The sequence below is a fragment of the Rhinatrema bivittatum genome, chromosome 13 (assembly GCF_901001135.1).
Source record: "Rhinatrema bivittatum chromosome 13, aRhiBiv1.1, whole genome shotgun sequence".
NCBI lineage: Eukaryota > Metazoa > Chordata > Amphibia > Gymnophiona > Rhinatrematidae > Rhinatrema > Rhinatrema bivittatum.
Window position 1 is genome coordinate 81,830,860 of NC_042627.1, and position 26,908 is coordinate 81,857,767.

Sequence of the window (26,908 nt, forward strand, 5' to 3'; positions counted from 1 at the left end):
GGCAGCAGCAGCCACCTCCCAACGCTAACCTCCTTCATTTTCAGCCCTCGCGGAGGCGAAGGCGGAGTCCCATCGGCCGCGGTTGAAGATTTTCATTTTCCTCCGAGCCGCGCTGCAGTCTTCTTCCCACGCAGGCACCCGATGCTCTCCACTTCCTCTTCCGGGCCGCGGGAAGAAGAGAGCACCGGCGTGCTCTCTTCTTCCCGCGGCCCGGAAGAGGAAGTGGAGAGCATCGGGTGCCTGCGCGGGAAGACCCGCGCAGGCACCCGATGACTCCAGCGCTGGCACCCGGCTGACACCCGATGACTCCCGCGCAGGCACCCGGATGACTCCAGTCGGCGTGCTCTCTTCTCCTCCCCCCCGCGGCCCGGAAGAGGAAGTGGTGAGCATCGGGTGCTCTCCACTTCCTCTTCCGGGCCGCGGGTGGGGGGGAGGAGAAGAGAGCACGCCGGTGCCGCTGACTCCAGCTGTCCTGCCGCGTTCCGCCCGGGCTGACAGCATTTTAAGCCCGGGCGGCGGAGGACCGGGGAGCAGCTGGGTCAGCGGGGAACCGCGAAGTATGGCGACACGTGTCTGCGAGCCAGATGCAGCCCTCAAAAGAGCCATATCTGGCTCGCGAGCCATGGGTTCCCGACCCCTGATCTAATCAAACATCGAGCAACATTTGGAATTTATTAAGAGAATGGTTACAATCAAGGGTTAAACAGCCTGAAAAAGGTGGGGTTTTGTACTGGATTTGAATAAGGCCAGAGGTGCAGCAGAATGCACCGACTCCAGAAGTCTGTTTCAAGCATATGGTGCAGCAAGGTGAAAAGCATGGAACTGGTGGTAGAGAAGGGCATAGATAAGTGACCTGCTTGATAATCTGAGTTGACAAGAAGGGGGGTGTAAGGGGTGATAGAAGAAGAGGGAGAACGTTGCTGCAGATTGAAGGTTCTTGTAGGTGCATACGAAGAGCCTGCATCTGGAATAGTCTGGTGGGATGTAAAGAGAAATTTGGTCTTGCCTTTTTCCTTGAGTCCTACAAGTCCAGAAATTCATCCAGATTTGTTGACTGCTAATCAGCCAGATAATTTGTTTGACGTTATTAGGTCCTCAGTCTGGAGAGGATTCAGTTCTGTCAAGGGCAGTTACCAACTTCCCTGCTCATCAAGGGGAAAGGGGTTTATTTGTTGCTTTGGTACAGAAATACTAAAAAGCCGCAGGCTGCATGGGATCTTATTTAGGGCAGTTCAGTTTTCCAGTTCTTCCCTGTCTCCATCATGTGGATTAGTCTGGTAGAACTCATGGAAAAAATGATCAGGTAAGACCAAATTCTTTCTTGCTGTACTGTATTTCAGAAGAGGAGGAGAGGGTGGTAGGGCCCAGAGGAAGGAAATGGAAGAGGTAGATGTAACCTAGTTGAATTCTAAGCTAATTTTGAGAAACATCATGGAAGTAGTCTGCCCTAGATTTGGCAGAGTGAAGGCAGGGGGGGCTCGGAAGCAAAGGCAGTTCCTCTGCATTCAGGCAGGTCAGTCCCCACCAGTGGGTTATTCACCTCTGCCAGCAGATGGAGATGAAGCAAACGCTACCGTCGATATAGAGTCCTGCCCCGACATCAGCCCACCAGTATTCTCAATCTCCAGCAGATGGTGGACAAGCATTTCCCTACTGGGGATTGCCTGTGGTGGGGAGAAAAAAAGGAAGAAAAGACATCTAGAAGACGAGATGTTTATATAGCACAGCTTGCCTCCTGAGGTGATATCATTCGGTCTTCATTTAGTAGAGAGCCTTCAGTAGAGCAGGCTTGGGTGGTATGCATTTAAAAAATTAGCAGTTGCAGGCCTAGAGAGGCTCAGCGGTAAAGGCTTTTGCCCTCTCCCCTGTAGCCAGAACCTGTACCTGCTCTTAGCCAGGGAGGGCTGAGCTCAGGTAAAAGTTTTTACTTTGTATACAAAAGAGAGAGAAGAGGAACTCTTTAGGGAAGACTTTTCCTACTGGGTCTGTTTCCTCGGCGTTTGACTTCTCCCGCTCACATCTCTGGGGAGTTCTGTGAGGTGTGGAGGCAGTTCAGGCACAGCGGGTTGAGCAGCCTTTTGGCTAGGCCCCGCTCTCAGGCTTCTCCTTTTTGGCCCTTGGTAGGCCACGGCATTCACTTTTTTTTTTTTTAGTGTCAGCGCGCACATACGAGCCTAGTGTGTCCTTTTGGGCATGCATGTATGTCTGAGCAGTTCTTTAGGATGCACATTCTGTGCGTCCAGGTTGGGTATCTTCTTGGCCACGCATTTTGTGCACCTAATTTGGGTGCGCGTTTTGTGAGTCTAGCTGGGCATGTGCCTATATATTTGCCACTAGCGCCATGGGTTGTAATGCGCTCAAAGAAGTCTAAGCGCTTATCTATTTTTGCTGCATCAGGGCGATACAGCCGGAGCTTTCTACAGGCCTGTGTCAGTGCTGCCTGGATGCTCGTGGGGATTTGTTTCCTTCTGATTTTGACTATGGTCCATCTCCTTGGTCTGAAGGGAGTGGGATTGAAGGCAACGACGACGCGGGTGTCCCCCTCCTTTGGCTGATCCACTTGCCAAGTCATCAAGGAAACTTGCTCTTAGGATATTAGATTTGGGCCTATGAGGCCTGGAATGGAGCCGTCCTTTTCCTGGGTGGAATTCTTCCGGGGATTACAAACCTTTCTACAGGGGCAGTCGTCTGTTGACAGTACTTACTAGTTTAGGTCTGTGCACTCGGTTCTCCGGTGTCTACCACCATGGTCAAGTGCCATGGCGCAATGTGGTCTGACAAGGTTCGAATGCATGTGGATCAAGATCACACCGATGATGGTGGCTCCCCTGTTGAGGAGGGGAGATATTCCCCTAGATTTGGAGCCTCATAGAACTATTCTCCATTTCTTTCATAGAAATTAGTTGCTGAACCTGATCTCTGACTTTGAAGACCCTCTGAGTGGCTGGGGGTGATTCCTCAGGGGTGCAGAAGGACCCCATCTTGGTCACCCTACTCAGGCTTCATGTTTTTCTCCTCCTGGATGCGATTTAGGAGTTGATTGACCTAGAATGGAATGTGCCATAAGTTTATTTTAAGGGGGGGGGGGGTTGCCTTGGCGGGTTTATACCCCTTGGATCCACAGGCTGGAGAGCAGTTGCATTTCCCTAAGGGTTTGATGGGTTCTGTCACGAAACGAGCCACTATCCCTGCAGAGAGAGATGCAACTCTTAAAGATGCTCAAAATAGAAGAATTGAGGCTATCCTAAAGCAAGCTTTTGAGGCAATGGTGATGAACTTGCAAATTGCTTCTTGTTGTGCTCTGGTAGCCTGAGCTACCTTGCATCTTTTTCAAGAATCTGGCAGTGCTGATTCAGATAGGGGACTATGGGAGAACCGGGGACTGCCGCCTTAGCTGATGCAGGCCTGTGACCTGGTTCGCACAGCCACTATAGGAGTTGCTTCTGTTATAGCAGCTAGATGGCAGCTGTGGTTGCACAAATGGTTGGCAAACACTATTTCAAAGTCCAGTCTCACCAAGCTGTCTTTCAAGGGTTTGCTTTTGTTTGGTAGTGAATTGGAGAAAATGGCAAATAAATGGGGGAAACCCAGGTCCCTCACTTGCCAGAGGACAGGAAGCCGGTTTCCCGGACATTTTGGGCAAGTGGCCACTCTTGAGACTACCAGTATTTTCAGCCTTATAGGGCAAGTTCTTCCAAGAGATTCTGTCCCTTCCGCAGGTTTGTCCTTTCGCCCCCAAAGGCCTCAAAAGGATGTGGGTTCCGGAAGTGGAGCGTCTCTATCTTCTCAATGAAGATTTGCAGGTTCACCTGTTTGCTGCAGGAGATAGGTGGGTGCCTATCTCATGTTTATCAAAGGAAGGTCCAGATTACTTCGAACAATGTGTCCTTAAAGTGGTTTGGGACTGATATGCTCTAGAGTTTCTTTTTATTCTCCAGATGCCTTTGATATCACCATGCAGTGCTGCTCAGAAGAGGATAGCAGTGGAAGCTACATTGCAAAGGCTGTGGCACCTCAATCTTCACAATGGTGTGAGGGTTCACCTGCTGGTTCAGGAGATAGGTGGGCATCTATCTCTTTTATCAGAGGTGGGTCCAGACTATGACAAATCAGTGGGTCCTGGACGTGGTGAAGGGATGGCTATGCTCTGGATTTTCGCACATTCCACTGGATGCCTTTGTTCTCTCCATGCAACTCTTCTCAGAAGGAGGCTGTTGGATTTGAAGGCCATTATTCATGTTCCCAGATCGCAGGATAATACGGGACGCTATTCCATTAATTTTGTCGTTCCCATAATCTCAGACGATAAGGTTTCTGTTCACATCTCCAGCATTCCTGCCTAAGTTGGTTTTGGCTTTCCATTTAGAGCAATCGATCAGATTGCCATTCTTCAGAAAGTCGGGTTCTGGGGATCAGTCAAAGATCTGCATGTTCTGGATGTGCGTTAGACTACTTTTAAGGTATCTGAAGATGACAAACATTTTTCATAGATTTGATCACTCTTTTGTGTTCATTAGAAACAAGAAGGGTGAAAAGGCTTCTAAGTCTACTACTATCAGGTGGATTAAGGAAACTATCGCGTTTGCTTACGTTTTTAGAGGTCTGGTGCCGGAGGGTCTTAAAGCTCGCTCAGCTAGGGGAATGTTGGCCTCTTGGTGAGAGGATATTTGTAAAGCAGCAGCATGGTCATCTTTGCATACTTTTTTCCAAGCATCAGACACTGCTACTGTTGAGAACAGCTCTTTCAGGATTCCTCCCAGTTTGAGGGTGGTTTGGAGATATCCCATCCATCTGGATTGGTGTGGTGGACAATAAGGAAGCAAAATGTGGTTCTTAGCTGCTAATTTTCTTTCCTTGAGGCCTACCAGACTAATTCAGATCCCACCTGCTTAGTGGTACGCACTCTTATTTGGTGCATATTCTGTGCAGAGACAGTAATAGTTGTGTGTTGCTGATTTTCAGGCCTTCCTACTTAAAGGGGTCAGGCTTACTTTTTTGATTCTCCTAAGTTTGCTAACCCTTGCTCACAGGGGAAGGGGTTCTTTTTGGTGGGGGGGAGGGTTTGTTTTTTTTTTTAAAGTTTGGCTTTGATACAAGAACTGCAGGTGGCACAGTACCTTTAGCAGGTGGCAAGCCCATCCATCTGGACTTTTCTGGTAGGACTTGAGGAAAAAATTAGTAGGTAAGAACCAATTTTTCCAGGGGTGGCGGTGGGGTGCAGGAAGCCAAGTCTGAATCAAAGCAAGATGATGAAGACATGAATCTAGGCAAACTTGTCAGAAATAATGTGCATTGCAAAAGGAATATGAAGAAGGGAGGAGAGGGAGAGGTAAGTCTGTTGTGCACCGATGGGGTGAAAGTTGCTGTGGAGGGCCAGGTTTGGGATTGATTTTCCTAGCTGAAAGGAAGAGCAAGAATACGGAGAAGAGGTGGAAGTGGGAAGACGGCGATGAAAATGAGATGCTGTCAGGAAGAGTGGAGAGGGTTGGATGAGAAGAAAACTGAAGCTGAAGAATGTAGAGGGATCAGTAGACTTTAGTACTGGTTTGCAGGGAGGGTTAGCATTAAGAAGAGTAGATGTAGAGGAGCCTTAGGGAAAAAAGGCAAAAAATCTGACATGTATTGCTATTTTACTTCCTTCCTAGCCAGCAGTAGAGGCCCAAGTGGGTTGAGATGTTCTCTGAATGCCACAAGAAGTAGGCACATGTGCTGCAATCTCCCTAGTACCTGGCCAGTTGGTCAAGGAGTATAGACTGGTAGGTTCCTGGGTTCAAGGTGGGCTGTAGCAGCTTCTGAAACTGACCACCAAGGCAGCTGGGAGAAATATGCAGATATACTGTTTACGTCCCCAGTGCCATCCTAGATCAGAACGCAAGCGCACAGTCCCTCTTGGCAAGGAAACCTTTTACAGCTGTCTCAGCGTCGGCTTTTCTGATGGGTGTCGTTTGCTTTCTTCTGGAGAAGGTACTCTGTTTTCTAGTTTACTGTCACCACAGTTGTTGCATGTGTGTTAATTAACTTTTCTCCAATTTCTTTAGTTCCTTGGTATCTCTGTTCCTCAGCCTCTGACTCAGCCACAGCTGCACAGGCGTTCCAATTCGTGTAGCAGTATATCCGTGGCTTCCTGCATCTCGGAGTGGGAGCAGAAAACACCTCGTGCCAGTAGACAGCAGGAAGCAGTCTCTGTTAGGACTTGTAATGTGCAAGAGAGAAAGCGAGGGATATACTGCGCTGGTGCCAGCGAGGTGCCTAGCTATGTGAAAGGGGTAGACGTAGAAGAGGATCCAAGTTCTAGGGTTAGTGTTCTTTTGACAGCTCAGTAAATAAAGCAGCTGTAGTGACGAGTGCGTTAATGCACATTTTCATCTTGTAGTTTTATGAAAAAGCCTGAGCTCTGAGGGCAAATGGAGCAATCTGATTGGTACTGGGGACAGTAATATCCATTTTGTGTAGGAGTAATGTTTTCAAAATCTCATTACCCATCATCTGCTCAGTCCAGTCCAAATGAACAGGTTATGCTATTGACCAGCAGATGGAAACAGAAAATAGCAGGCTCGCTAATGTCAAGTCTTATATACTTCTGTGCTGACCTCAACCTGCATCCCATGCTCTGGACTGAGACCTGGTTAGACTGATCCTGGGAGGAAACTGGAGGTAGCTCCTGAGTGAAAGCAGCATGTGTTCTCCCTCAGCTGAGTATCGCCATTGCAGGAAAGGAATTTTCTTGAGGATTTGGTCAGCTCCAGTTGTAAAACCCTAGTGCTCTCTCCTTCTGGAGAGCATGGCCTTGGCCCAGGGGGTTTGCAGGACTCTGCTACTTCTCTGAGGGCTGAGTGATCTTCCACTTTCTACCTTTCTTCTTTCCTAATCTCCTTTGCTCACTTGTTCCTCTGAGTTTTCTTCCCAATACCTGCTTGTCTGCCTTCTTGGATTAGATTGCTGCTTAAAATTTAAGACCAAGAAAAATAGGTAAAGGTACTCGGCAGCTAGCATGTTGGAACAGCATAATCTTGTGAGCAGCACTGTGGGTGAGGTTTTTCTTCCTCTGGCTATGGCAGTGTTGAGTGGTGGGGCATTTTGTGGAAGGCTGTAGAGAGAGCTCTGGAGGGGTGCGCAGCAGTAAAGATGACCACTGCTGAGCATGGAAAAAAACCCTGCTGTTCTCAAGCTGCAGCCTGAAAAGACGCAGTCCAGGGGATATCTCGGGTTTTGCTGCATGGGTGTGATTGAGCATGAGGATCTTTAGACCAGCAAAATCTGCTCTTCCAGGGGTATATAGAGGTACTGGGAACAGCTAGATCTCCTGCTTCAGGTGACCATCTTGGATCTCCAGGAGAGGATAAGGGATCCTCCTCAGCTCTCCAGTTTGGCAGGCTGCAGGGGAGACTTTGTGGTCTTCTTTGGAAATTGCAGCCTTGAAAGGTTTCTTCTCTCCTCCTCCCTTGCCCAGGCAGGTGAAGTTTTTCAAGTATATGCAGCAGGCGTTTGAGATGGGAAGGAGTTAGTCCCAGAGTCCATCCCAGGTTTTTCTGCCCCTTCTGGATCTGGAGTTCTCGGGCAGGAAGAGACTCAGAGGGAGAAGACAGGAGAATAGAGGAAGACTTTTTTGTTCTAGTTCGGAGGACTCCCTTGAGGGCTTTAAGAGGCTGCCGCATATTTCTTCCAAGGAGGATTTGGAGGAAGATGAATTTCCTCCAAAAGCAGGGAGGATGGTTCTTCTATAGTTTGGTTATTCTGTAGGGAAGAGCTGGCCAGGTTGACTTCTCAGTCCCTGAGTACGCTGAATATTGCTGATGAGACAAAGGAAGAGGTTCCCAACTTGGCGGAAGATCCCATTTTGGTTCATATTAGGAAGCTGCCTAGGTCCATTCTGCTGCATAAAGTGGTTCAGGATCTGATCTAGAATGAGTCTTTCCTGAAGCTTTATCCTCTCGTTCCTCGTTTCCCAAGGTAGATGCATTGGTCTGTTCCGTGACCAAGCAGATTACCATCCCGGTGGAAGAGAGAAGCTCTAAAGCCAGGGGTGCTCAAACTGGTCCTACGGGATATCCTTAATAAAGACGCATGCAACTTATTTGTATGCACTACCTCTTTTGTACGCAAATATTTCTCATGCATATTCATTAGGGATATCCTGAAACCCCAACTGGCTGGGGGGCCCCCATAGGACTGGTTTGCACCCCTACTCTTAAGGATGCTCAGGGATTGGAAAATTGAGTTTATCTTAACGCAGGGTTATGAGGCTGTTAGTATGGCCCTTCAGATAGCAGCCTGTAGCTGTTTAGTGGCTTCACAGGGTTTGCATTTGGCGCAACGTACACAGGAGGAAGTGGATGACTCTTTAATTGAATCTTGGAGCCACGACGAAGTCCCTAAGACTTTCAAATCTGGAGGCTGCAGACCCCTCGTCTGGTCCGGGGGCCCAGCACGAAGCGCAGGGAAAAGGTCAACTATCTGGTCCAAGCAGTCAGGAGAGTCAAAGTACAGCTGCAAAAGAAAACCTGGTCCTCTGCTACCACAAGTTTATTCTAAAGGCAAACACAGCTGCAATAGTTAACTTTGAGACTTTATAAGGGAATAGGGAGAGGAAACAGAACAAAGCACAAGGACATAGTTTGTACTGGGGGGCAACAGGTCCATACAACTGTACAATCACCCGTCCACCCCAAAGTTCCAGTACTGTGTGTAAGCTTTTATATCCGTGCCGATCCTCTTTGTAAAACAAAGAGGATCGGCACGGAGTAAATACGCCGCAAGAAGAAGATGTTTCATATGACTACCTGAATTGGTTTCCTTCTTTTCCCCTGAAGCAGGACAGCGGTCCGAAACATGGCCATGTCGGGTTACCTGGGACCTTTTCAGTGCGGATAAGTACCCGTTTTTTATCTCGATTGGGAATTACCCTATAATTATTGAAAAAACCAAAAACTATAAAAATTATGGATGATTATGATTAAAGTAATAGTGACCCCTATGAGAAACGAGTCGTACACATTAAATGTCTGCTCGTGAATAGAGGGTCTTACATAAGTTGTTTGGCGTTCTAGGTGCTATATTAAGTTTAAGACCAGTGCACTTTTTGTTTTGTTGTTGTTTACATTGATGTGTACTGGAGTACACCAGTTGGTGTGTGTGGGTTTTGTTGTGTGATTAAGCTTTTATATCTTCATACTGACCAATCAGAACCTACTCAGTGTTGATTCTAGATAAGTGCAGTACATTTCATTTGAGAATGTATTAGACCAATCAGCTAATGGGTCTGGGGTGTTGGCTGGCTGCATTCCAGCACGTAGCCAGAGTCCTTTGCATTCTGTGTCTAACACTGGTATACAGGAATACAGCACTAAGAAGTGTCAGAAAAACAGTGCATCCCTACACCACCTTCCTTGCTGATGCCTCCTTTGACATAACTAGGATTTCTGCCAGAACCATGGCATCTATTGTAGCAGCATTGTGCCACTTATGACTGTGAAATTAGTTGGCAGATTCCATTTTTTAAGTCCAACTTAACTAAGTTGCACTTTACGGAACAGCTGTTTTGGAGAAGACCTGGAGAAAAATGGCCAAAGTATAGGGTGACTTCAAGGTTACTAGAGGATTGGCCTTGGACGACTTCTCAGTCTCTCTAGTAAGTTTCAAGATTCACGTAGATTTAGACAGGGGAGTTCTTCGAAGTCTCAGCCATTTGGCAGGGTTTGGTTCTTTCATGCTAAGAGGAGGTAAGGACAGGCCCTTAGTGGCTGGTTCCTCCAAAGCTTCCTAACGAGGTTTTGAGGACCCAGTCCCCTGTGCTGGACATAAGTGGCTGCCGGTCAAGGTTTTATTAGAGAGAGGCTCAAATTACTTCAGATCAGTGGATCCTGGAGGTCATAGCTATGCTTTAGTTTTCTTTCATTCAGTTGCAGATGCTTTTATGGTCTCCCCCTGTCATTCAGTGACAAAGCAGGATGCACTAGCAGCTACTCTTGAGTTCCTTCTTGCTTTGAGGGTACTGATCCCAGTACCAGCTCTCCAGAGGGGTCTGGTTAGTTCTATTTTCTTTGTGATCCCCCAAGAAAGGGAGCTCCTCCATCCCGTCTTTGTTGTCTAATCTGCAGCTTCTCAGTTCTGTGGCTGGGTCCTTGGACCTGATGCTTTGAGCAAGGGTGCACATACATCCTCTTCAGAGGTCCTTGCTGTCCAGGTGAGATCCTCATTCTCAGGATTACTGTTCATTTACCATTTCCAAAGATTAACAGGCACAGTTTACGGTGGTGGATGGTTTCGAGAATCTGACTTGTCTGATGACAGATGCAATCCTATTGGGATAGGGAGGCTTGCTGTCAATATTGCATCATCTAGGGACATTTGTAGGCAATGAAGGCAACTTGGTCCGTCAATCAGTTGAAGGCCAGAGCCATTCAGTTGGCTCTGCTTCACTTCAGCGATGTTCTGCATGTTCAAGTGGTCAGGGTAATGTATATGAATCATCAAGGCGGTACTAGAAGTCTGTAGGTGGCAGAAGAGCTGAATTTAACTATTCAGTTGGGTGGAAAAGAACCTGAAAGTGATTTCAGACTCTCATGTTGCAGGAGTGGAGAATGTGCAGGTAGAATTCCTCAGTCACCATGTGGTGGATGGATCCAGGAGAATGGACCTTGTTTTAGGAGGCATTCAATCAGATTGTGGCCAGATGGGGGCGACAGTCAAAAATGTAAAGGTGCACAAGTTTACAATCCAAGGCAAGAACAGCAAGCTCTTGGTCTAGATGCTCTAGTCCAGCATTGGTTGGCAGACCAGGTTCTTGTTCCAGTGTGGCTGCTGATTAGTGGTTCAACGGATTGTGGGTCGTCCAGGGTTGGTGATTCTAGTGGCTTCAGACTGGCTCAGGAGTTCTTGATTCGCTGTTACCGGAAGAGTTATGGCTCTGCCAACACAGGATCTTCAAGATTTGGTTCTGGCTGAATACCTAGATTGATTTGTCTTACAGCCTGACTCTTGAGAAGAAGATTTTAGGAAATATTCCCCCTGAAGTGGTGAATATACTGCTGAAGGCCAGGAAACCTTCAAATTCCCTTGCTCATGTGCGTATTTGGAGAGCATTTGGTCAGTAGTGTGCTGTCAGATGTTCTTTGGCAGGTCTCTTGGTTCTCAATTTTTTTTTTTTTAATTTAAAAACATTTGATATGCTTTGCCAGGTTTGATGTCAAAGCAAATTACAGTAATTAAGAGTTAGTGTTAACTACATTTAATCATGTTATGCCTGTTTGAGTGTCGTATGTCATAAGGACCAAGTGAGGGTGAAAACTTTAATATTCCTAATGTGCCGGCTGGGGAATAGCAGGATGGTCTGTCTGAATTGAACCTTCAAAGAGTTAAAGGGCAAAGTGGCTACAATTGCCTGCTGTTGGGAAAGCCATTGTCATCTCATCCAGACGTAACTCATTTTCCATAGGGAATTAAAAGATTTTAGGCCTCCCCTGTGCGATTCTTTCTCTTTGCGGGATCTCAATCTGGTGTTGACTTTTTTGGTTGGTCCTCAGTTCGAGCCTATTAGGGACATTCCAATTAGGCTTCTTACCTTGAAAGTGTTTTGTGTTTTTTTCTGGTGCCATTTGTTCAGCTAAGTGTGTCTTCTAGCTTTCTTGTAGAGAGCCATACCTGTTTTTTTTCTAAAGATGGGGTCAAGATCCATACAGTACCTGCCTTTTCCTAAGATGGTTTGTGTTTCATGTTAAGCGGGAGGTATATCTGCCTTCCTTTAGTAAAATTCCCTGGACACCTTAGACGTGGTGGATACTGTTATGGTACCTCAAGGTTGCTAATGATTTCCGGAAGTCTGATAACCTGTTTGTTTTGTTTGGAGGGCCACATAAGTGCAATGCTGCCTCTAAGGCAGGACTTCCCAAACTTGTCCTGGGATCCTCTCAGCCAGTCGGGTTTTCAGGATATCCCCAATGAGATCCATTTCCATACCAAAGAGACTCAGTATATGCATTGGGGATATCCTGAAAACCCGACTGGCTGTGGGGTCCCCAGGACAGATTAGGGAAGCCCTGCTGTAGGGCTGGTTTAAGGAAATAGTTTGAGTGGCATATAAGGATTGTGGTAGGATGGAGCTGCGCTGCTTCTCTCCTTTGGATACCTGCAAGGCAGCAGTTTGGTGTCTGGACAGGGAAGACTCTTTTCTGCCAAGGTTCTTCCACCCTGAATAGGAGTACTATGGGTACCGTCCCATACACGTGTACTGATCTGACTGGATGATGAGTAAGGTGAAATTCTCCTACCTGATCATTTCTTTTCCTTGAGTTCAGTCAGACCAGTCCAGGGCCCTTCTTTTGATCCTTCCAAATTGTGCTGCTTTTTCTGCTGTTTTGTCATTGAGAACAGAAACTGTAGTTGAACCACTTGTGAGCTGGTGAGTTTGCTATCCCTTCTCCTGTTTTACTGTTGAATTTCCTCTGGTTTTATGGAAGCTCTTTGGATACAAAAAATAATAATAAATGATGTGATTTTATTTCAAGTTGTCTAAATTTGTCCAATGTTAGCTTGTTAGATTATACTTGAAAGGCTGAGGGCAGCACAGAAATATATAAAGGATGACATCAGACAGCCAATTCTCTCTCCATCTGCTAGTCAGTGGGTATCACCTGTTCTCTGGACTGGTCTGACTGGATTCAAGGAAAGGAAATTATAAGGTAAGAACTAATTTTACTAAGAGTTCCAGCTAAGAAACTGTCACACATAAGGGTAGTGCAGAGCACTTACTGCACATGGTCCTACAGCCAGAAAAGGACCATCTCGCTGCCCACAGCTCTCAAACCACCTCAGTAAGGGCCTGGAAATCCAAACTGCCCACAAGAGGAGTTTCATGCTAGCAAGTTCTTTAAAAATCAATCAACCATAAAACACACATCCTAAACTAGAACTGCCTGCCAGTATCTCCTGAATCCTTCGCATCTTGTGCTGCTTTGTGATATCTTTTGCTGGAAGATAGTTCAAAATTTGTGTGTAAAAATCCCAGAAACTTCTACGAAATTTAATTAATTCATTTTCTGTGTGCCAAATGACAAATATTCCCTGTGGGTCAGTTCTCTAAGATTTGTTGCAGTACACGGGTAAAGATTTCCCCAGCTTCAAAAACTGCTGGGAACTGTCTGCTTCCCAGCAGCCAGTTGTGACCTTGCACGATGGGACATGGTCTGAGTTTCCAGCCAGTCGGATTACTCATTCACCTCAGTTTCCTGTGCTGACACAGCTTGATAGGAGGATTTCCTCTACAAAGGGTTCATAGCGATGCTGTTTGTGATAACTTTATACATTGTACATACAGATGTTAAAGGGCACATCTGGATTGTGCACCATTTAATTGGCAGCCCCAGTAACTGCATGCACAGTTGCAAACCTCCTAGCCATGTGTGCTAGCTGGCAGGCTTCCTTCCCTCCTCCAACAAGCGAAGAACTAACCCAGAAATAGCAAACTCTACCTCTCAAGACCATCCTAATCTCCCTCTCTGTCTTGGTCTTGGAGTTTCCAGCTACTGCTGTCTGCTTTGGGTGCTGAAATTCTCAAGGGTAAAGATGCACAGTGTTGGGGCTGCCAGGGACCCGTCTACCTTCCCCTGAGAGCACGTTAGTTAGAACTATCTGATTGGGATTTTTGTTGATTCGTTGTCTCTTCAGCTGTTTAATGTTCACAAAACTGGTTCTCTGACCTTCGCCAGTCATTTCAACCTTTACTGTAATAATCCCTTCCCAATTCTGCAGAACTCTGCAGCCAGGCTTCTTTACTACCTGCTCTGTCGCTCTCCACTGGCTCCTTGTGCAGTTTTTATGTCCTCTCTATGTAGCTCCCTGCTATCGGAATAAAAGTCCACCTGCTCTTCAGGATGTGCCTCTTACTCTTCCAGTCTCAGCTAAAATCCTTTTTAAACCTGCCTTCCATTATTATTCAGTTTATGCACTGCTATGATGTATCTTGTTGCTTAATTCTTCTGCTTGCTAATCTTTACCACCTTCATATTCCTTCCTCTCCCTTTTTTGTAACATTGCATTCAGCTTTCAGTAAGACATCCTGACACTAAATAACTATAAATGCTGATGAGACGTCAGTTTGGGAGGGGCGAATCTCTGCTCAGCAGAACACTGTGCATCTGAGGGCTTCAGAGGTGGCTTCCTTTTAGAAATCTTTACTACAAATTGCTTTTCCTTTCAGACAGTGGTAAATGTTTTGGTTGCTTGCAGAATATTTTAATCATATGTTTTTACCCTGCACATCAGCAAAATTTCACACTAACAATTTTGCAATTTTCCATAAAGCTGGGAGTAAATTTAAAATTGGCAATAGAATAAAACTGTTGGCCAGCAACCCAAAGCTGCAGTGATTGAAGGCTATGTTGGACCCCTTCTGCCTTGGTTTTAGCAGAAAGCTTCTGAATGCAGCTTCCGCCTATGATGCTCCATCTCCTGCAAGGCCTCCTTAAATGTAGAGAAGTAAAACATTAGCAGCAGTGCTGCATGCTACAGGGCTTCTATTCCCTTGGGATGCTGCAGGGGCAGAGCTTAAAGCTGAGCTTAGGGTCCATGATTGCAGAATCTGTAAATGTAGAGAAGTAAAACATTAGCAGCAGTGCTGCATGCTGCAGGCCTTCTATTCCCTTGGGATGCTGCAGGGGCAGTGCTTAAAGCTGAGCTTAGGGTCCATGACTGCAGAATCTGTAAATGTAGAGAAGTAAAACATTAGCAGCAGTGCTGCATGCTGCAGGCCTTCTATTCCCTTGGGATGCTGCAGGGGCAGTGCTTAAAGCTGAGCTTAGGGTGCATGATGGCAGAATCTGTAAATGTAGAGAAGTAAAACATTAGCAGCAGTGCTGCATGCTACAGGCCTTCTATTCCCTTGGGATGCTGCAGGGGCAGTGCTTAAAGCTGAGCTTAGGGTGCATGATGGCAGAATCTGTAAATGTAGAGAAGTAAAACATTAGCAGCAGTGCTGCATGCACTGTTTGGGGGCTTCTATTCCCTTGGGATGCTGCAGGGGCAGAGCTTAAAGCTGAGCTTAGGGTCCATGATGGCAGAATCTGTAAATGTAGAGAAGTAAAACATTAGCAGCAGTGCTGCATGCTGCAGGCCTTCTATTCCCTTGGGATGCTGCAGGGGCAGTGCTTAAAGCTGAGCTTAGGGTGCATGATTGCAGAATCTGTAAATGTAGAGAAGTAAAACATTAGCAGCAGTGCTGCAGGCCTTCTATTCCCTTGGGATGCTGCAGGGGCAGTGCTTAAAGCTGAGCTTAGGGTGCATGATTGCAGAATCTGTAAATGTAGAGAAGTAAAACATTAGCAGCAGTGCTGCAGGCCTTCTATTCCCTTGGGATGCTGCAGGGGCAGTGCTTAAAGCTGAGCTTAGGGTGCATGATTGCAGAATCTGGAGGGGAGGGGACCTGGCTGATGACTGTTGCTGCAATCACCAGACTAAGCAAGTAATGAATGAAGACTAATAAATGCCGCTTGCAACTGAGGCAGAAGCCTAAAGGAGCAGGAGGAAGCTGCCAGCCAAGAAAAACTGCTAGCAAAGGTGTTTCATTTCCTTTTTATTTCATTTTTTTTCAGGGCCCAGCAGGTTCCTCCTGCTTCTAGCTGAATCAACTAAAGGTTGGGGTTCCCCTACCATACCTAGTCTGGTCATTAGTGACAGGCCAGGGCCCTATACCAGAGCGGCCCTGAATGCAGACACTAGGTTTGTCCGCAAGCAAAGCCCATGACTTTCCACCCCACTCCCTTCCACTGGGGACTGTAAACGCTGCCTCTGCAGCATCTCCGGCCTGGCCAACGCTGAGATTGAATCAGGGACTTTCTGCATGGCAGTGCACAGCATTTACCACCAGAGCCATCGACCTTCTTTCTGCTCCTCGTTGTCTGAGAATAAGCAGCTTTATTCCACTTCCTGTGCCAAGCAGTGCCGCTTTGTGCTGTCAAGGCCGATCTAATGGTGATAGGGGATTGATGTCTTGAGATCAGAACCAGGACAGCTTTTCAGGCCTGCTAACTTGTAGCGTGCAAGAACCCTGACACTGGTGGTATTAACCTAAATTCTCCTGGGGCGGGAAGGCTGCTTCCTCTAGTTTATTATTGCCACTTCCACCCATCCCCAGTAAGATGTCTTCATAGACTGAGATTAACATGTATAGGTGGGGAAAACAAAATTATTACTCTCCCCAAATCAATTGTGCGGTGTCTTAGACTGGTAAGGTGGTCTGATTCCCACATCCCAATCCTCGCTAACTTGCATGAGAGCCAGCTGCCAGAGTCTGCAGGCACTCCTTGCCTGTGTCTAAATACTAAGATGGGAGAGATTTTCAGCACAAATATTAATTGTACAAAGTGATGAGGAAAATTGATCGATAGAAGGCAAACCTTGCCTAAGGAGTCTGCTGTGATTGAAATGCAGTCTGGGCTTCTTCCTGACATTAAAGAATATTTACCCCAAAACAGTTTTATATCCTGTTTAAATGGTCTTTCAGTTTGGGTAACAGTGGTAGCATGTCATTAAGCACTGCTAAATCTGCTTTCCCACTGGTTAATGCCTTTATATGCAAATGACTGCCACAGAAAAGCCAGATTATAAGCATCCAATGGAAGCTACTATTACAATTTTGGAAATATTTTGCTACTGCAAGTCCTTTGCTGTACAAAGAGAGAAACGTGCTCATCCATGAAGACATTTGCACACTTTATCACGCCTGAAAACTCTTGTCCTAGGAATGCAGTGTGGGAAATAATTGGTCACTGATTCTTTCTCTTTCCTCTTCCGATCTGCCCAGAATGTACCAGCTGCCCGCACCAGGCACAGGCGATCCCGCTCAGCCGGTGCTGAGAGGTGGGTGGACCATAAGCCACCTACTAACGTGGACACTGAGACAGTCATGCAGCCACATGTCCCCAATGCCATCAAGGTAGCGGTTGCGAGTGAGAAAGCCCTGGCCAAGTGTGATAAGTACATGTTGACGCACCAGCAGGTGGCCTCCGATGGCGAGATTGAAACTAAGCTGATTAAGGTAAAGAACATTGGAACAGCAAACAAGCTTGGTCTGTGAGATGGTGCAAGAGGAAAGATGGTTACTCCTTATCTCCATTGTCCATGTATTTCCTGGCTCAAACTGCCATATCTTCTCTTTGTGAAATTTAGTGTACTGTTTTTCTTTGGCAAATGTTTTCCTTGTTTATCTTCCAAACATGACAAAGTTTATAGAGCAGCCTGCATCTGTAGTGGAGTCCCTTCATTACCTTAACTAATGCTAGCAGTAGGGCTTGTTGGGCTGTTTGGCACTCGGAAATACAATGCCATCCCTTTAAGGATTTTTTGCTAGTGAGAAAATGGGCTCATAGTGTGTTTGAGGGGTAATGCCCTTTGTGGTAAGGGTGGATGGGTTACATATGTCTGTCATGAGAGAAACATTTTTTCTAATACACACCTGCACCAGTCCATAACAATGGGCTCTGCCTCCCAGGAACTGCAATAAACCAAGGGCTTATATCACATAGCTGTATGTGTAGACTCCCCTCCTATATCTTCCTGGACAGTTATCTTCCAGTCTTCTGTTTGTCTTGAATAGTAAGAACCTCTGGACAGATGTTGCTGGAATCTTTATTAAAGATGTTTAAATACAGGAATAAGTGTCCTAGTGTAAGACTGCAACAGTAGAATGGTCTCAATGCCACAAATCAGCAGGAATAATTGAGGAAAAACACCATTCAAAGTATCTTCCATGACACCACTGCTTAGGGAATGGAAGAAGCTGTAAAGACCTGTGCTCACAGCCTATGCATGCTACCTGTTTCCAGGCCCCTGATTAAATGGAAACTTGAGAAACAGAGTCTAGGTCTGCTCTGGGGATGGAGGTCCCAGCATCAAGGTTTCTAGCTGATGAAGGGTATACTGCAATTTCATACTCCTTGAAGGTTATGGCCTTTACGTAGTTGTGGCTAGAAGAGGTCTTTGGCTCAAATGTTGATCTGCAGATGCCTCTTGACTGAGATGGCAATGGGAAATTTCTTTGAAGGCTGGAAAAAATGTTCAGAAAGACAGCATAGTAAATGATGACTGAAGACGACCAAAATTGTCCATCCAGTCTGCGCAGCAACATGTTGAGGGTTGTAATTGCCGGTCTATAGCAAATATGTTCTCCCTCAGGACAGAGTTAAATTCAGCTCTTCTTTTGTCCTGTAGAAAGGGAAGTTTTGAGGTGCCCAAACCAACGAGTTTAGGTCTCTGAGTAACAAATCTGTAAGGAGAGATTAATCCCCTTTGGTCAGCACAACACATGGGGGTGTTGTCAAGTCGAATATGATAACAGATGAGGATAATACTTCCTTTTACAATACAACAGCTGATATTTGGCTTTTTTCTTTAGTTCTTTATGGCTAAGGATCCTCTCTGTATTAGTTTTCCCTATAGTATCTCAACTGGGAAGCTTTCATGCATTTAGACTTTATGCAAAGTGTAGGCTCAAATCTAATTCAGGCTTGTGGTTTCTGGATTTTTTGAGGGAGATTCTATTTGATGACACTCTTGGAAAACCAGTTTTTGTGAGAGCCCCACTTCTGAAATCCAATAGCAGCGGCAGCTTTATTGGACACCGTGCAATAGCAAATAACATAACTCATTCTTGCTATATTCCTAGGACAAGCAGGGATGGTAGTCCTCAAATGTGGGTGACCAGCAGCCTGAGAATGCCCAGCCTGCTACTATCCTCACATCCATGCGAGGTCCCCCTTCAGTCTCTCCTTTTCCGCGGTGCCTCGCGGTCATGGAGCTATCCACTTTTTTCTTGTTTTCTCGAATCAGTTTCGGGTTCCTGCCGTTTTCTCGTTGGGTCCCCCTTCGTGGTTGGTGCCATCTCCATCTGGTAGGTTTTCTATAATCCTTTTTCCCAACTTTGTCAGTGGTCGAGGAGTCTGCTTTGAAAAAGGCCCGGCACTTCCTCACCCATGCCTCCACCCCTCCGGGACGTGAGCACAGGGAGCTCAATGCCCTGGGCAGGAAAGTCTTCCAAGGCGCCATGCTGGTGGCCCACATTGCTGCCTACCAACTCTGTATGATGCAATAGAACTGCAACCTCTGGAAACGGGTCCAGGACTTTGCCGAGGGTGTGCCTCAACAGTAGTAGGAGGCCCTCTCGGCCATTGCCCTGCTGGGTCTTGAAGTGGGAAAGCATAATATGTGTTCCACCTTCGATGTTTTTGAAACAGCGGCCCGCATAGCAGCAGTGGGCATAGACGCCAGGAGAATGGTTTAGCTCAGGGCCTCTGACCTCCGGCCGGAGGTCCAAGATAGGCTAGCCAATCTCCTCTGCACAAATGAAAAGTACTTAGCTTCTAACATTGACAGAGATGCCACTTCTCTGTGGTGAATGCCGCGTTGTACTGTTGCCGTATTGAAAGGTCCCTTTCAGGTACGTTCTTGAGTCACCCGTAAAGGATTATTAAATGGACGCTGCGAGTAAAAAAAGGAATACCTGAAAGGGACCTTTAAATACGGCAACAGAACAACGCGGCATTCACCACAGAGAAGTGGCATCTCTGTCAACGTTACAAGCTAAGTACTTCACTAGCTTACAAGTATTTTTACTAGCTTTATAAGAGACTTAACATTTCATTCCAAAGCAACTGAAGATTATGCTCTTAGCATAAAGAAGCTTTTAAGCTCTAACGGGTTACCAGGCTCATATTCAGGGACCCTGTGCCGTATGATGGTTGCTGGATAAACACTGTAAATATTCCATAGTCCACCATTAAGTGAGAAATGTGTTCATATTTTTTGCTCTTGGAGTACAGCATTTCTTAGAGGGTGCATTCAGTTGGTGTTTCATTAGCGTTAGCAAATTCACCAAGGCCCTAGTGACCATTTGCAGAGCTCAGAATGCAGGAAAATGTTGTTCTTATTTGGGCTCCTACTTAACTATAATATTGAATAACCCATAACAGGTTAGGGTCCATCAGTTGTGAAAAGAAGTCTTTGGATCCATTAGAGGATCTCTTTTTGCCTGAGAAGACAGGTCAAACACAGACCTGATCACTTTTGGAGGACAGTCTACTGGATCCTAGGTTTCATGTTCTCCACAACACAGAATTCCTTGAGCCAGCCTCTGTAAGAATCCTACAGTCGAGAGTTTTCTTTGTTGATACTGCCATAAGTCTGACCCATTCATGCATGGTGTCTGACTTTAGCCTTTGTACAGGTTCAGACTGAACAGTGTTATGTATATTGCTACTAATGCAAGCCTCATAGAGTGAAGGACCATGCTTCTGCACACACTTGCTCAAGATAAGTTTCTAAACACCTTGGAAATGAGTTGTTTTGTCACGGACCAGTCTATTTTGGAACAAGCCTGTGATTGGAGAATGTGGTAACATTGATTCTGAATCAGAAGGGGAGGCACAAAACTAAATGTTCTTCAGCCATTTCAAGGAAGATCGGGATATTAATGACAGAATTCCTGGTTTGTGTATTTGTTTTTTCTCTATGGGTAATGTATATTTGATACTGTACCTTTTTCATAGGTAAGTCATTAGGCAGATTACAAGTAGTCAAGCGTGGGAAGCAATCAAGTAGTACAGGGAGTAATCTGACATACCCTATCCAGGTAGGTAAGCAATGGAGGTCCCTGTTTAAGCCTCTGGAGGGGAGAGTAAGAATTTAAGTATAACTTTGGAAAATCCACAATTCCAAACATTTGGGATTGATAGGATAGTAAAGAGAACAAACCCAGATCAGTCCAGATGAGTGGGTTTATGCATCCCTACCAGCAGATGGAGGCAGAGGACAAAACTTTGAAGACCTGCTACATAACCGAGAGCGCCACCTGCAGTCCCTCAGTATTACTCTGTCTCCAGCAGATGGTAGAGGTGCAAACCTGCAGTCCTGACTGATCTGGAGTTGGAGCAATTCCTCGATGTTCAGATGTTAGTTGTCGTGATTCAGGAGGTCGGAGGCTAAATCAACTAGCTAATAACAAATACCATGTTTATTCCATCCCTCGCCCCCACGCAAGGGTTTAATGCTCATTGCTAAAAAAAACAATTAAAATTAAATGTTCCAATTACAATCAATCATCAATACGAAATTGGTCTATTTGAGTCTGAAGAACTGCAACTTTACTTAATATATATGGCTTAGACCGCACGCCAGATGCCCGGAGAGAGAGAGGCAGTGGGAGAGCCACCAAGAAATTAAACCGAAGCTGACCCCATCATCACCAGCAACGGCGAACCTGAAGCAAAAGAAATGCACATGCTGCTTTTGAAAATCCTCTAGCAGCCAATTTTTTTTTTAACTTTATAAGAAATAGACAAAAAAAAAAAAGTCTTATCTTGTGCTGGGAGTAGCACGGAAACATGAATATGTCCCGAGGGATGCTGCGAAACGTCAGAGTATATACTTCCCATATGATATCCAGTACCCATTTGTCCAACGTGATCTCCACCCACCGCTGGTAAGGGGTCGACTATCCCTCTTCTATCTCCTCGTCCCGTGGATGGGTCGGCAAAACTTCATTGGGGAGTTCGGGCCAAACCCGAACCAGCCCCTCTTCGGTTGTCAACTCCGAAAAGACTGAGACCTTCCCAAGGACTGAGATGTCTGAAATAAGTTCTTATAGGGCCGAAAGTGCTGGGAGCCCCCTGGACCGACCCCTCATAAGCGAGGGGCACTGTGACCTCCTTCTCTTAGCTTCCAGTAGCCGAGGCACTGGAGATTCACTTCACTTACTGGCCAGCTTTTCTGAATAGGAGGGATCCCTTAAAGGGCATCTTTGTAAGGTTTGCCTTGGAGGTCGCGTCTGCTGACCATTTCGCAGCCATAGCTGTCTTCTGGCCACCACCACTGAGGCCTGTCCTCTGGCCAAGGTACAGACTAGGTCAGAGCCCGCGTCCGCTAAAAAGGCAGCGGCGAGCTCCATAGCCTCTCTTGCAGGTGCTTCAGAGTTATCTGCCTCTCTCTCTCGAGGAGAGCAGGCATAAGGGCACCACCAGGGCACAACAGGAAGCAATCTGCAGTGTCATTGCTGTCGCATCAAGATGGACTCCAGCCGCCTAGTATGTGCATCCTTTTAAGGCCACTTCTCCCTCCACTGGGATAGTTGTTCACGTTGAAACGGCGCAGACCAGGGCGTCCACTTTGGGGGAAACGCAGGCGTTCTCTGTCCGCCATATCCAGGGGGTACAGAGCTTCCAATGCCCGACCTCCTTTAAACCTGGCTTTCAGGGCATCCCATTCCAGGACAATTAACTCCTGGATGGCTTCCAGCATCAGAAAATAGCAAGAGGCTTTCCATAAAGACACCAGGCTGGGGAGGTTCTTTGGTTCCATCATAGGGTCCATGCCAGGAACTACCAGAGTCTTCAAGGTCTGGGAAACCAAGGCCGGAAATTCATCTCTATGGTAAAACCAAAACATGATCTGATATGGCTCCAAGCCTGGAAGGATTCCCCCATCCTCCAATGAGTTTGGGTCCCTGTCAGGGATACCCTTGGTGAGACGAGGCATGCTGATAGGGTTGAGAGAGCAAGGTCTTCCCGGCTGGGGTTCAGTCTGGACAGGGGCAGAAGAGACAGACTGCGCCTGTATGAAGGCCTTGGAAAAATTCCACCTAAGAAAAGGTCGCTGGGTCCATACCTAACCCCAGAGGAACTGGGAAGGTGTAGCTGAATTGCCCTCTCCTGAGGTAGAGCCAGCCCTGGGATTACTCAGATCTGGGGTGCTACCGGATAAGATCGTGGCAGACCCATCTAGCTGGAATAGGGAAAGCACATCAACATCTGCAAGGAGCCTGAGTGATACAGGAGGGCTGAGGTCACTGCAAGGGTATATCTAAGGTAACGTCAGCTTTGAAACCTGACTCAGTCTCCATCTGCTAGCAGGGGAGCACATAACCCATTGGGGTCCTAAGTCCATCTGGGTACACGCTAGTAAATTTTAGATTCATATTCTGCCTTTCGGCACTTCAAAGCAAATTATATTCAGGTACTTCTCAAGAAATTGAGGCTGCTCTCTACGAAGGCACAGGAGGCTTCTTGGGCAGAAGTTTGGTGCTGACTTTGGAGATTTGCAAAGTGGTGATCTAGTCTTCTTTACATACTACTTCGAAGCACTATCATCTCAACCTTCAAGCCAGGGAAGTGGCTTTCTTTGGTTCAAATAGCTTGAGGGCAGTGTCCCACCCAGTAAATGGGATAGTTTGGGTGCAATCCATGTGTCTGGGTCTAGGCTGACTGGGTGAATAATCCTTACCTGATAACTTCCTTTCCTTGAATCCAGCCAGACCAATCCAGGACCTGCCAAGTGTATTCTCCTGATTCATCTTCAAAATAACTGCTTGTTTGCGCTAGTCGCCAAGATGGATATCAAGGAATGGTTAATGTCTTGTTTTGTGCTTTGTCTCCCTTGGAAGCCCTGTTTTTTTGGGAAATGTTTCATAGCTTGTTGCTTAGAATACTAGCTGGCTGAGCTCAGCACAGGAGTCTTTTATATAGGCTGATGTCAGAAGCCTGTTCGGCTTTCTCCATCTGCTGGTTGGGAGGTATAACTCGTTTGGCTGCACTCAAGGAAAGAGAATTATCAGGTAAGAATTAATTTCTCCTTATTTACCTATGGTTTTCCTCTCATGGGAAAAAAAACCCAACCCAAAGCAAAGGTCCCTAAATTCATATATTCCTAATTCACAATACCACAAGGTTTGCCCACTTCTAGGCTACCTCTATCCAAATGATTCTTAATATCTGTCACAATGCTGCTGATTATCAATGCAATTTATATGCATGCATCCATCTCTTCTATACATTTACTAGCAATCTATCTCCTGTGATCATAATCATGATAGAAACATGACAGCAGAAAAAGACCAAATGGCCCATCTACTCTGCCCATCTGCCCAATTAATTTAGCTTTATAATTCCCATTGCTTCCTCATGGAATCTGCCTTAGGCTACCTTTAGGAAAAGTGGAATATCAAATGCTTATAAATAAAATACAGGATCTGTTAGCAGCATCTCTAGGAGGGGGCTTTTTCTAAGAGCAACAGCTGAAAAGGCCATAACTTCAGTTTGTATGCTGGTGGGGTGGTACCGCTGCCTGTTACCCTGGTCATTTATGTGAATCTTGGTGATTGAAATAGGACACCAGAGGGTTGATGTGCCAGATAGGGGATATGTCCAAGTCTGGTCCTCAAGGACTACAGATTAGCTTGGCTTTCAGATTATCCCTAATAAGTATGCATATGAGAGATTTGTGTATAACTGAGGCAGTGTGCATGCAGATTTCTCATGTGCCCTCCTCAGGGATATTCTGAAAACCCAGCAAGGTATGTGACCCTCGGACTGGAGTTGGACAGCCCTGCAAGTGTTCATAGACTTTGTACTGGGTGAGTTGCTGTGCAGTAGGGACCTGGGATCAAGCAGCTCTTTCATTTCAGCCTTTCCTGAGGTAATCGGTGTTAAATGCTGCTGGAGGATGATGTTTCTCAGGTTACCTGTATGCACAGTTGGATCTGTTGTACACCTGTGCTCCTGCTTAAACTTGTAAGGCAGGCTTACTGAATCCCTCCTGGGAGAGGGTTTAAGCAGCCAATGGTGCTTGCACTGGGACAATGTTTTCCCAAGATGTAACAATCAGGTGATGGGCAAGAATGTGAAAAACGTTCCTGTGTGCAGATGCTACAGCACTGAATTCTGTACTGCTGTGTAATCGAGCATGAACACTTTTCTCACCAGGGGGATGTTTTCCGGACCAGAGGTGGTGGGCAGTCAGTGCAGTTTACGGACATTGAAACCCTGAAACAAGAATCTCCAACTGGAAAGTAAGGGATTTTAGACCTGTTTTTGTGACGTGCTGTTTCTGCCTTTGTGGGCCATGAAATGAGTCCCAGGACCTGCAGCTTGCTGATTCTGGGAATCCAAAACATTCCCAGTGCAAATCTGTGGAGATGCTTAGCAATCGGGGAGGAGCAGACTCGTCTCTCAGGAATTCCATCAGTAAATGGAAACAACCTGGAGCCCTATGTGGAAGCAGAAGCTAGGCTTTGTGAAGGGAAACTTGAATATCTGCTCCCATGCTGAGCAGAGAATGCATTTTGTTGAATGACTGGGTTTGAATTTCTAATAGCTGTGGTATTGGTGATATTTTGGCATCATTGCACTTTGTAAGGGGAAAAAATGCAATTCTTGCATTTTAAGCAGCCTTGTTCACTTTACCTTCTGTAGTCGTAAACGAAGATCATCACCTTCTCCTGTCCGGCAAGAGGAAACCACGGAATCAGAATGGACTGACGTGGAGACACGAGTAAGTTGCAGACCCTAGCTCATAGCCCATGTCTTGCTATCATTAGCAACGCCTGCTGGTTGAGCTGTTCTCATGTTGTGCAGGAGAATGGGAGCCTGAAGGTCACTTTGGCCTGATTCATCCTGTTACGTCCTGATCGCGCTCTCAAATGCCGATTGCATACAAGCAGAGTCCACTTCCAAAGTATTGCTGAGATCTGCACTCGTGATTCTTTCATATCTCCTTATACATGTGAGCAGTAATTTTCAGAGATACCTGTTGGTTACTCGCTGAGCAGCAGATTGCATGGAGCACAGATGTTCAGAATTGGGGGTTTAGTGATAATGGAAGTCTTTTGGGAATAAGTTCTGAGGCTTTGGGTCCTGTGCAACAGCAGCGGCCACCTACCATCACCATGGAGAGGTGTCATGGCCTTTCATTCCTTAGTCTCGTTGCAGTTGTGTTTCCTGCATTTACGTTTGCAAAAATGCAGCTGATTTTGCATGATCTGTCTATTTTGTGTTCAGTGTTCGGTAGCTGTGGAGATGAAAGCTGGGTCTAACCTGGGACCTGGATACCAGCACCATGGGATTCCCAAGTAAGTGCCGCCTCTGGCCTTCATCTGTCTGCTCTCCTGAGCACCCTGGGGCAGCTTACAGGTAATGGAGCACAAGTGAAACACAAGTTGCTGTTTCCTGGAGACTGCAGGGCTGCATTCTCAGGAAACAGAACTGTCAGGATCTGGACTTTGCTGATGTTCTGCAGCAGAACCTCATGCCCACAGGCTGTAAGTATTAATCAAGGGAAGGAAACCTCTGTAAAATGTCCTCAGAATTTAGAGCTGAAGGAGCCAGTTGGGAACGTGGCTATGGAATCTGCTTTAAATGCAGTTTGACCATTTTATATTCTGATGGGAAGATTTGAGGTTCAGGTCTTGTATGTTAAGTCTTGTCTTGTCCCTTTTTCTCATTCTACAGGCGCAGAAAACCCTGAGCTCCCTGGAACGAATCCTCTGTTGACCTGCAGATGGGATCCCCTCATGCTCGTGCCTGTGCAGTGCAGATATATATAAATATTTTATTATTTCCTTTCCTGATTTGAGATGGTTCTTCTGTAGGATTTTGTGTCTGCATACAGGGAACAGGCTTTTAAAAGAGAAACTTTTGCTGCTATTCCAGCTACAAGAATGCACTTTAGAACTGCTTTTCTCCCACAGTGGCTCCTGCCAGATGTTGCAGTAAACAAACTTCGGGATCCAGCTGGATTCCAGCTCCTAGAGCAACACCAACCTGAGTTGTTTGCTGTAGAAGTGGTAGCTGTGATGTTTTAATGAACAGGAGCTGGTTTTGTGTAAATATGCAAATTAATTTCTGAAAATGGTAATAAAGGATTCTTTACAAGGCATCGATTCAAAATGTATTTTTCACACTCAAACATGGCAATTTAAAAAATGTAAACCTACCTAATTACGAATGGCAAATGCACTCCTTGTGTGGCTGCTCGGACTCTCCCTGTTGCCCCCCACACATGTGGCTGACAGGTCTTTCTAGGTGGAGTTTTGCTGAGTGGGGTGGTTTTTGTCTGGGTGGCGGCTGTAAAACTGGTGAGCTTGTGAAGGGTC

At 46.2% G+C, this 26,908-nt stretch overlaps 1 protein-coding gene across 3 annotated transcripts in view; it reads left to right on the top strand.

The window, feature by feature from the left end:
- The window catches only part of KIF23 (kinesin family member 23), a 101,524-nt gene extending 74,835 nt beyond the window's left edge, over positions 1-26,689 (top strand). Inside the window, exons 18-23 of one of the 3 annotated variants that reach the window (XM_029575010.1) lie at positions 6,039-6,296; positions 16,796-17,029; positions 24,741-24,826; positions 25,230-25,308; positions 25,815-25,885; positions 26,265-26,689. In XM_029575010.1, the coding sequence (XP_029430870.1) occupies positions 6,039-6,296; positions 16,796-17,029; positions 24,741-24,826; positions 25,230-25,308; positions 25,815-25,885; positions 26,265-26,280 (744 nt within the window). In that variant the 3' untranslated portion in view covers positions 26,281-26,689. The remainder of the gene's footprint in view (positions 1-6,038; positions 6,297-16,795; positions 17,030-24,740; positions 24,827-25,229; positions 25,309-25,814; positions 25,886-26,264) is intronic. The other 2 variants (XM_029575011.1, XM_029575012.1) reach the window with 2 other exon arrangements.
- Positions 26,690-26,908: the final 219 nt, after the last annotated feature.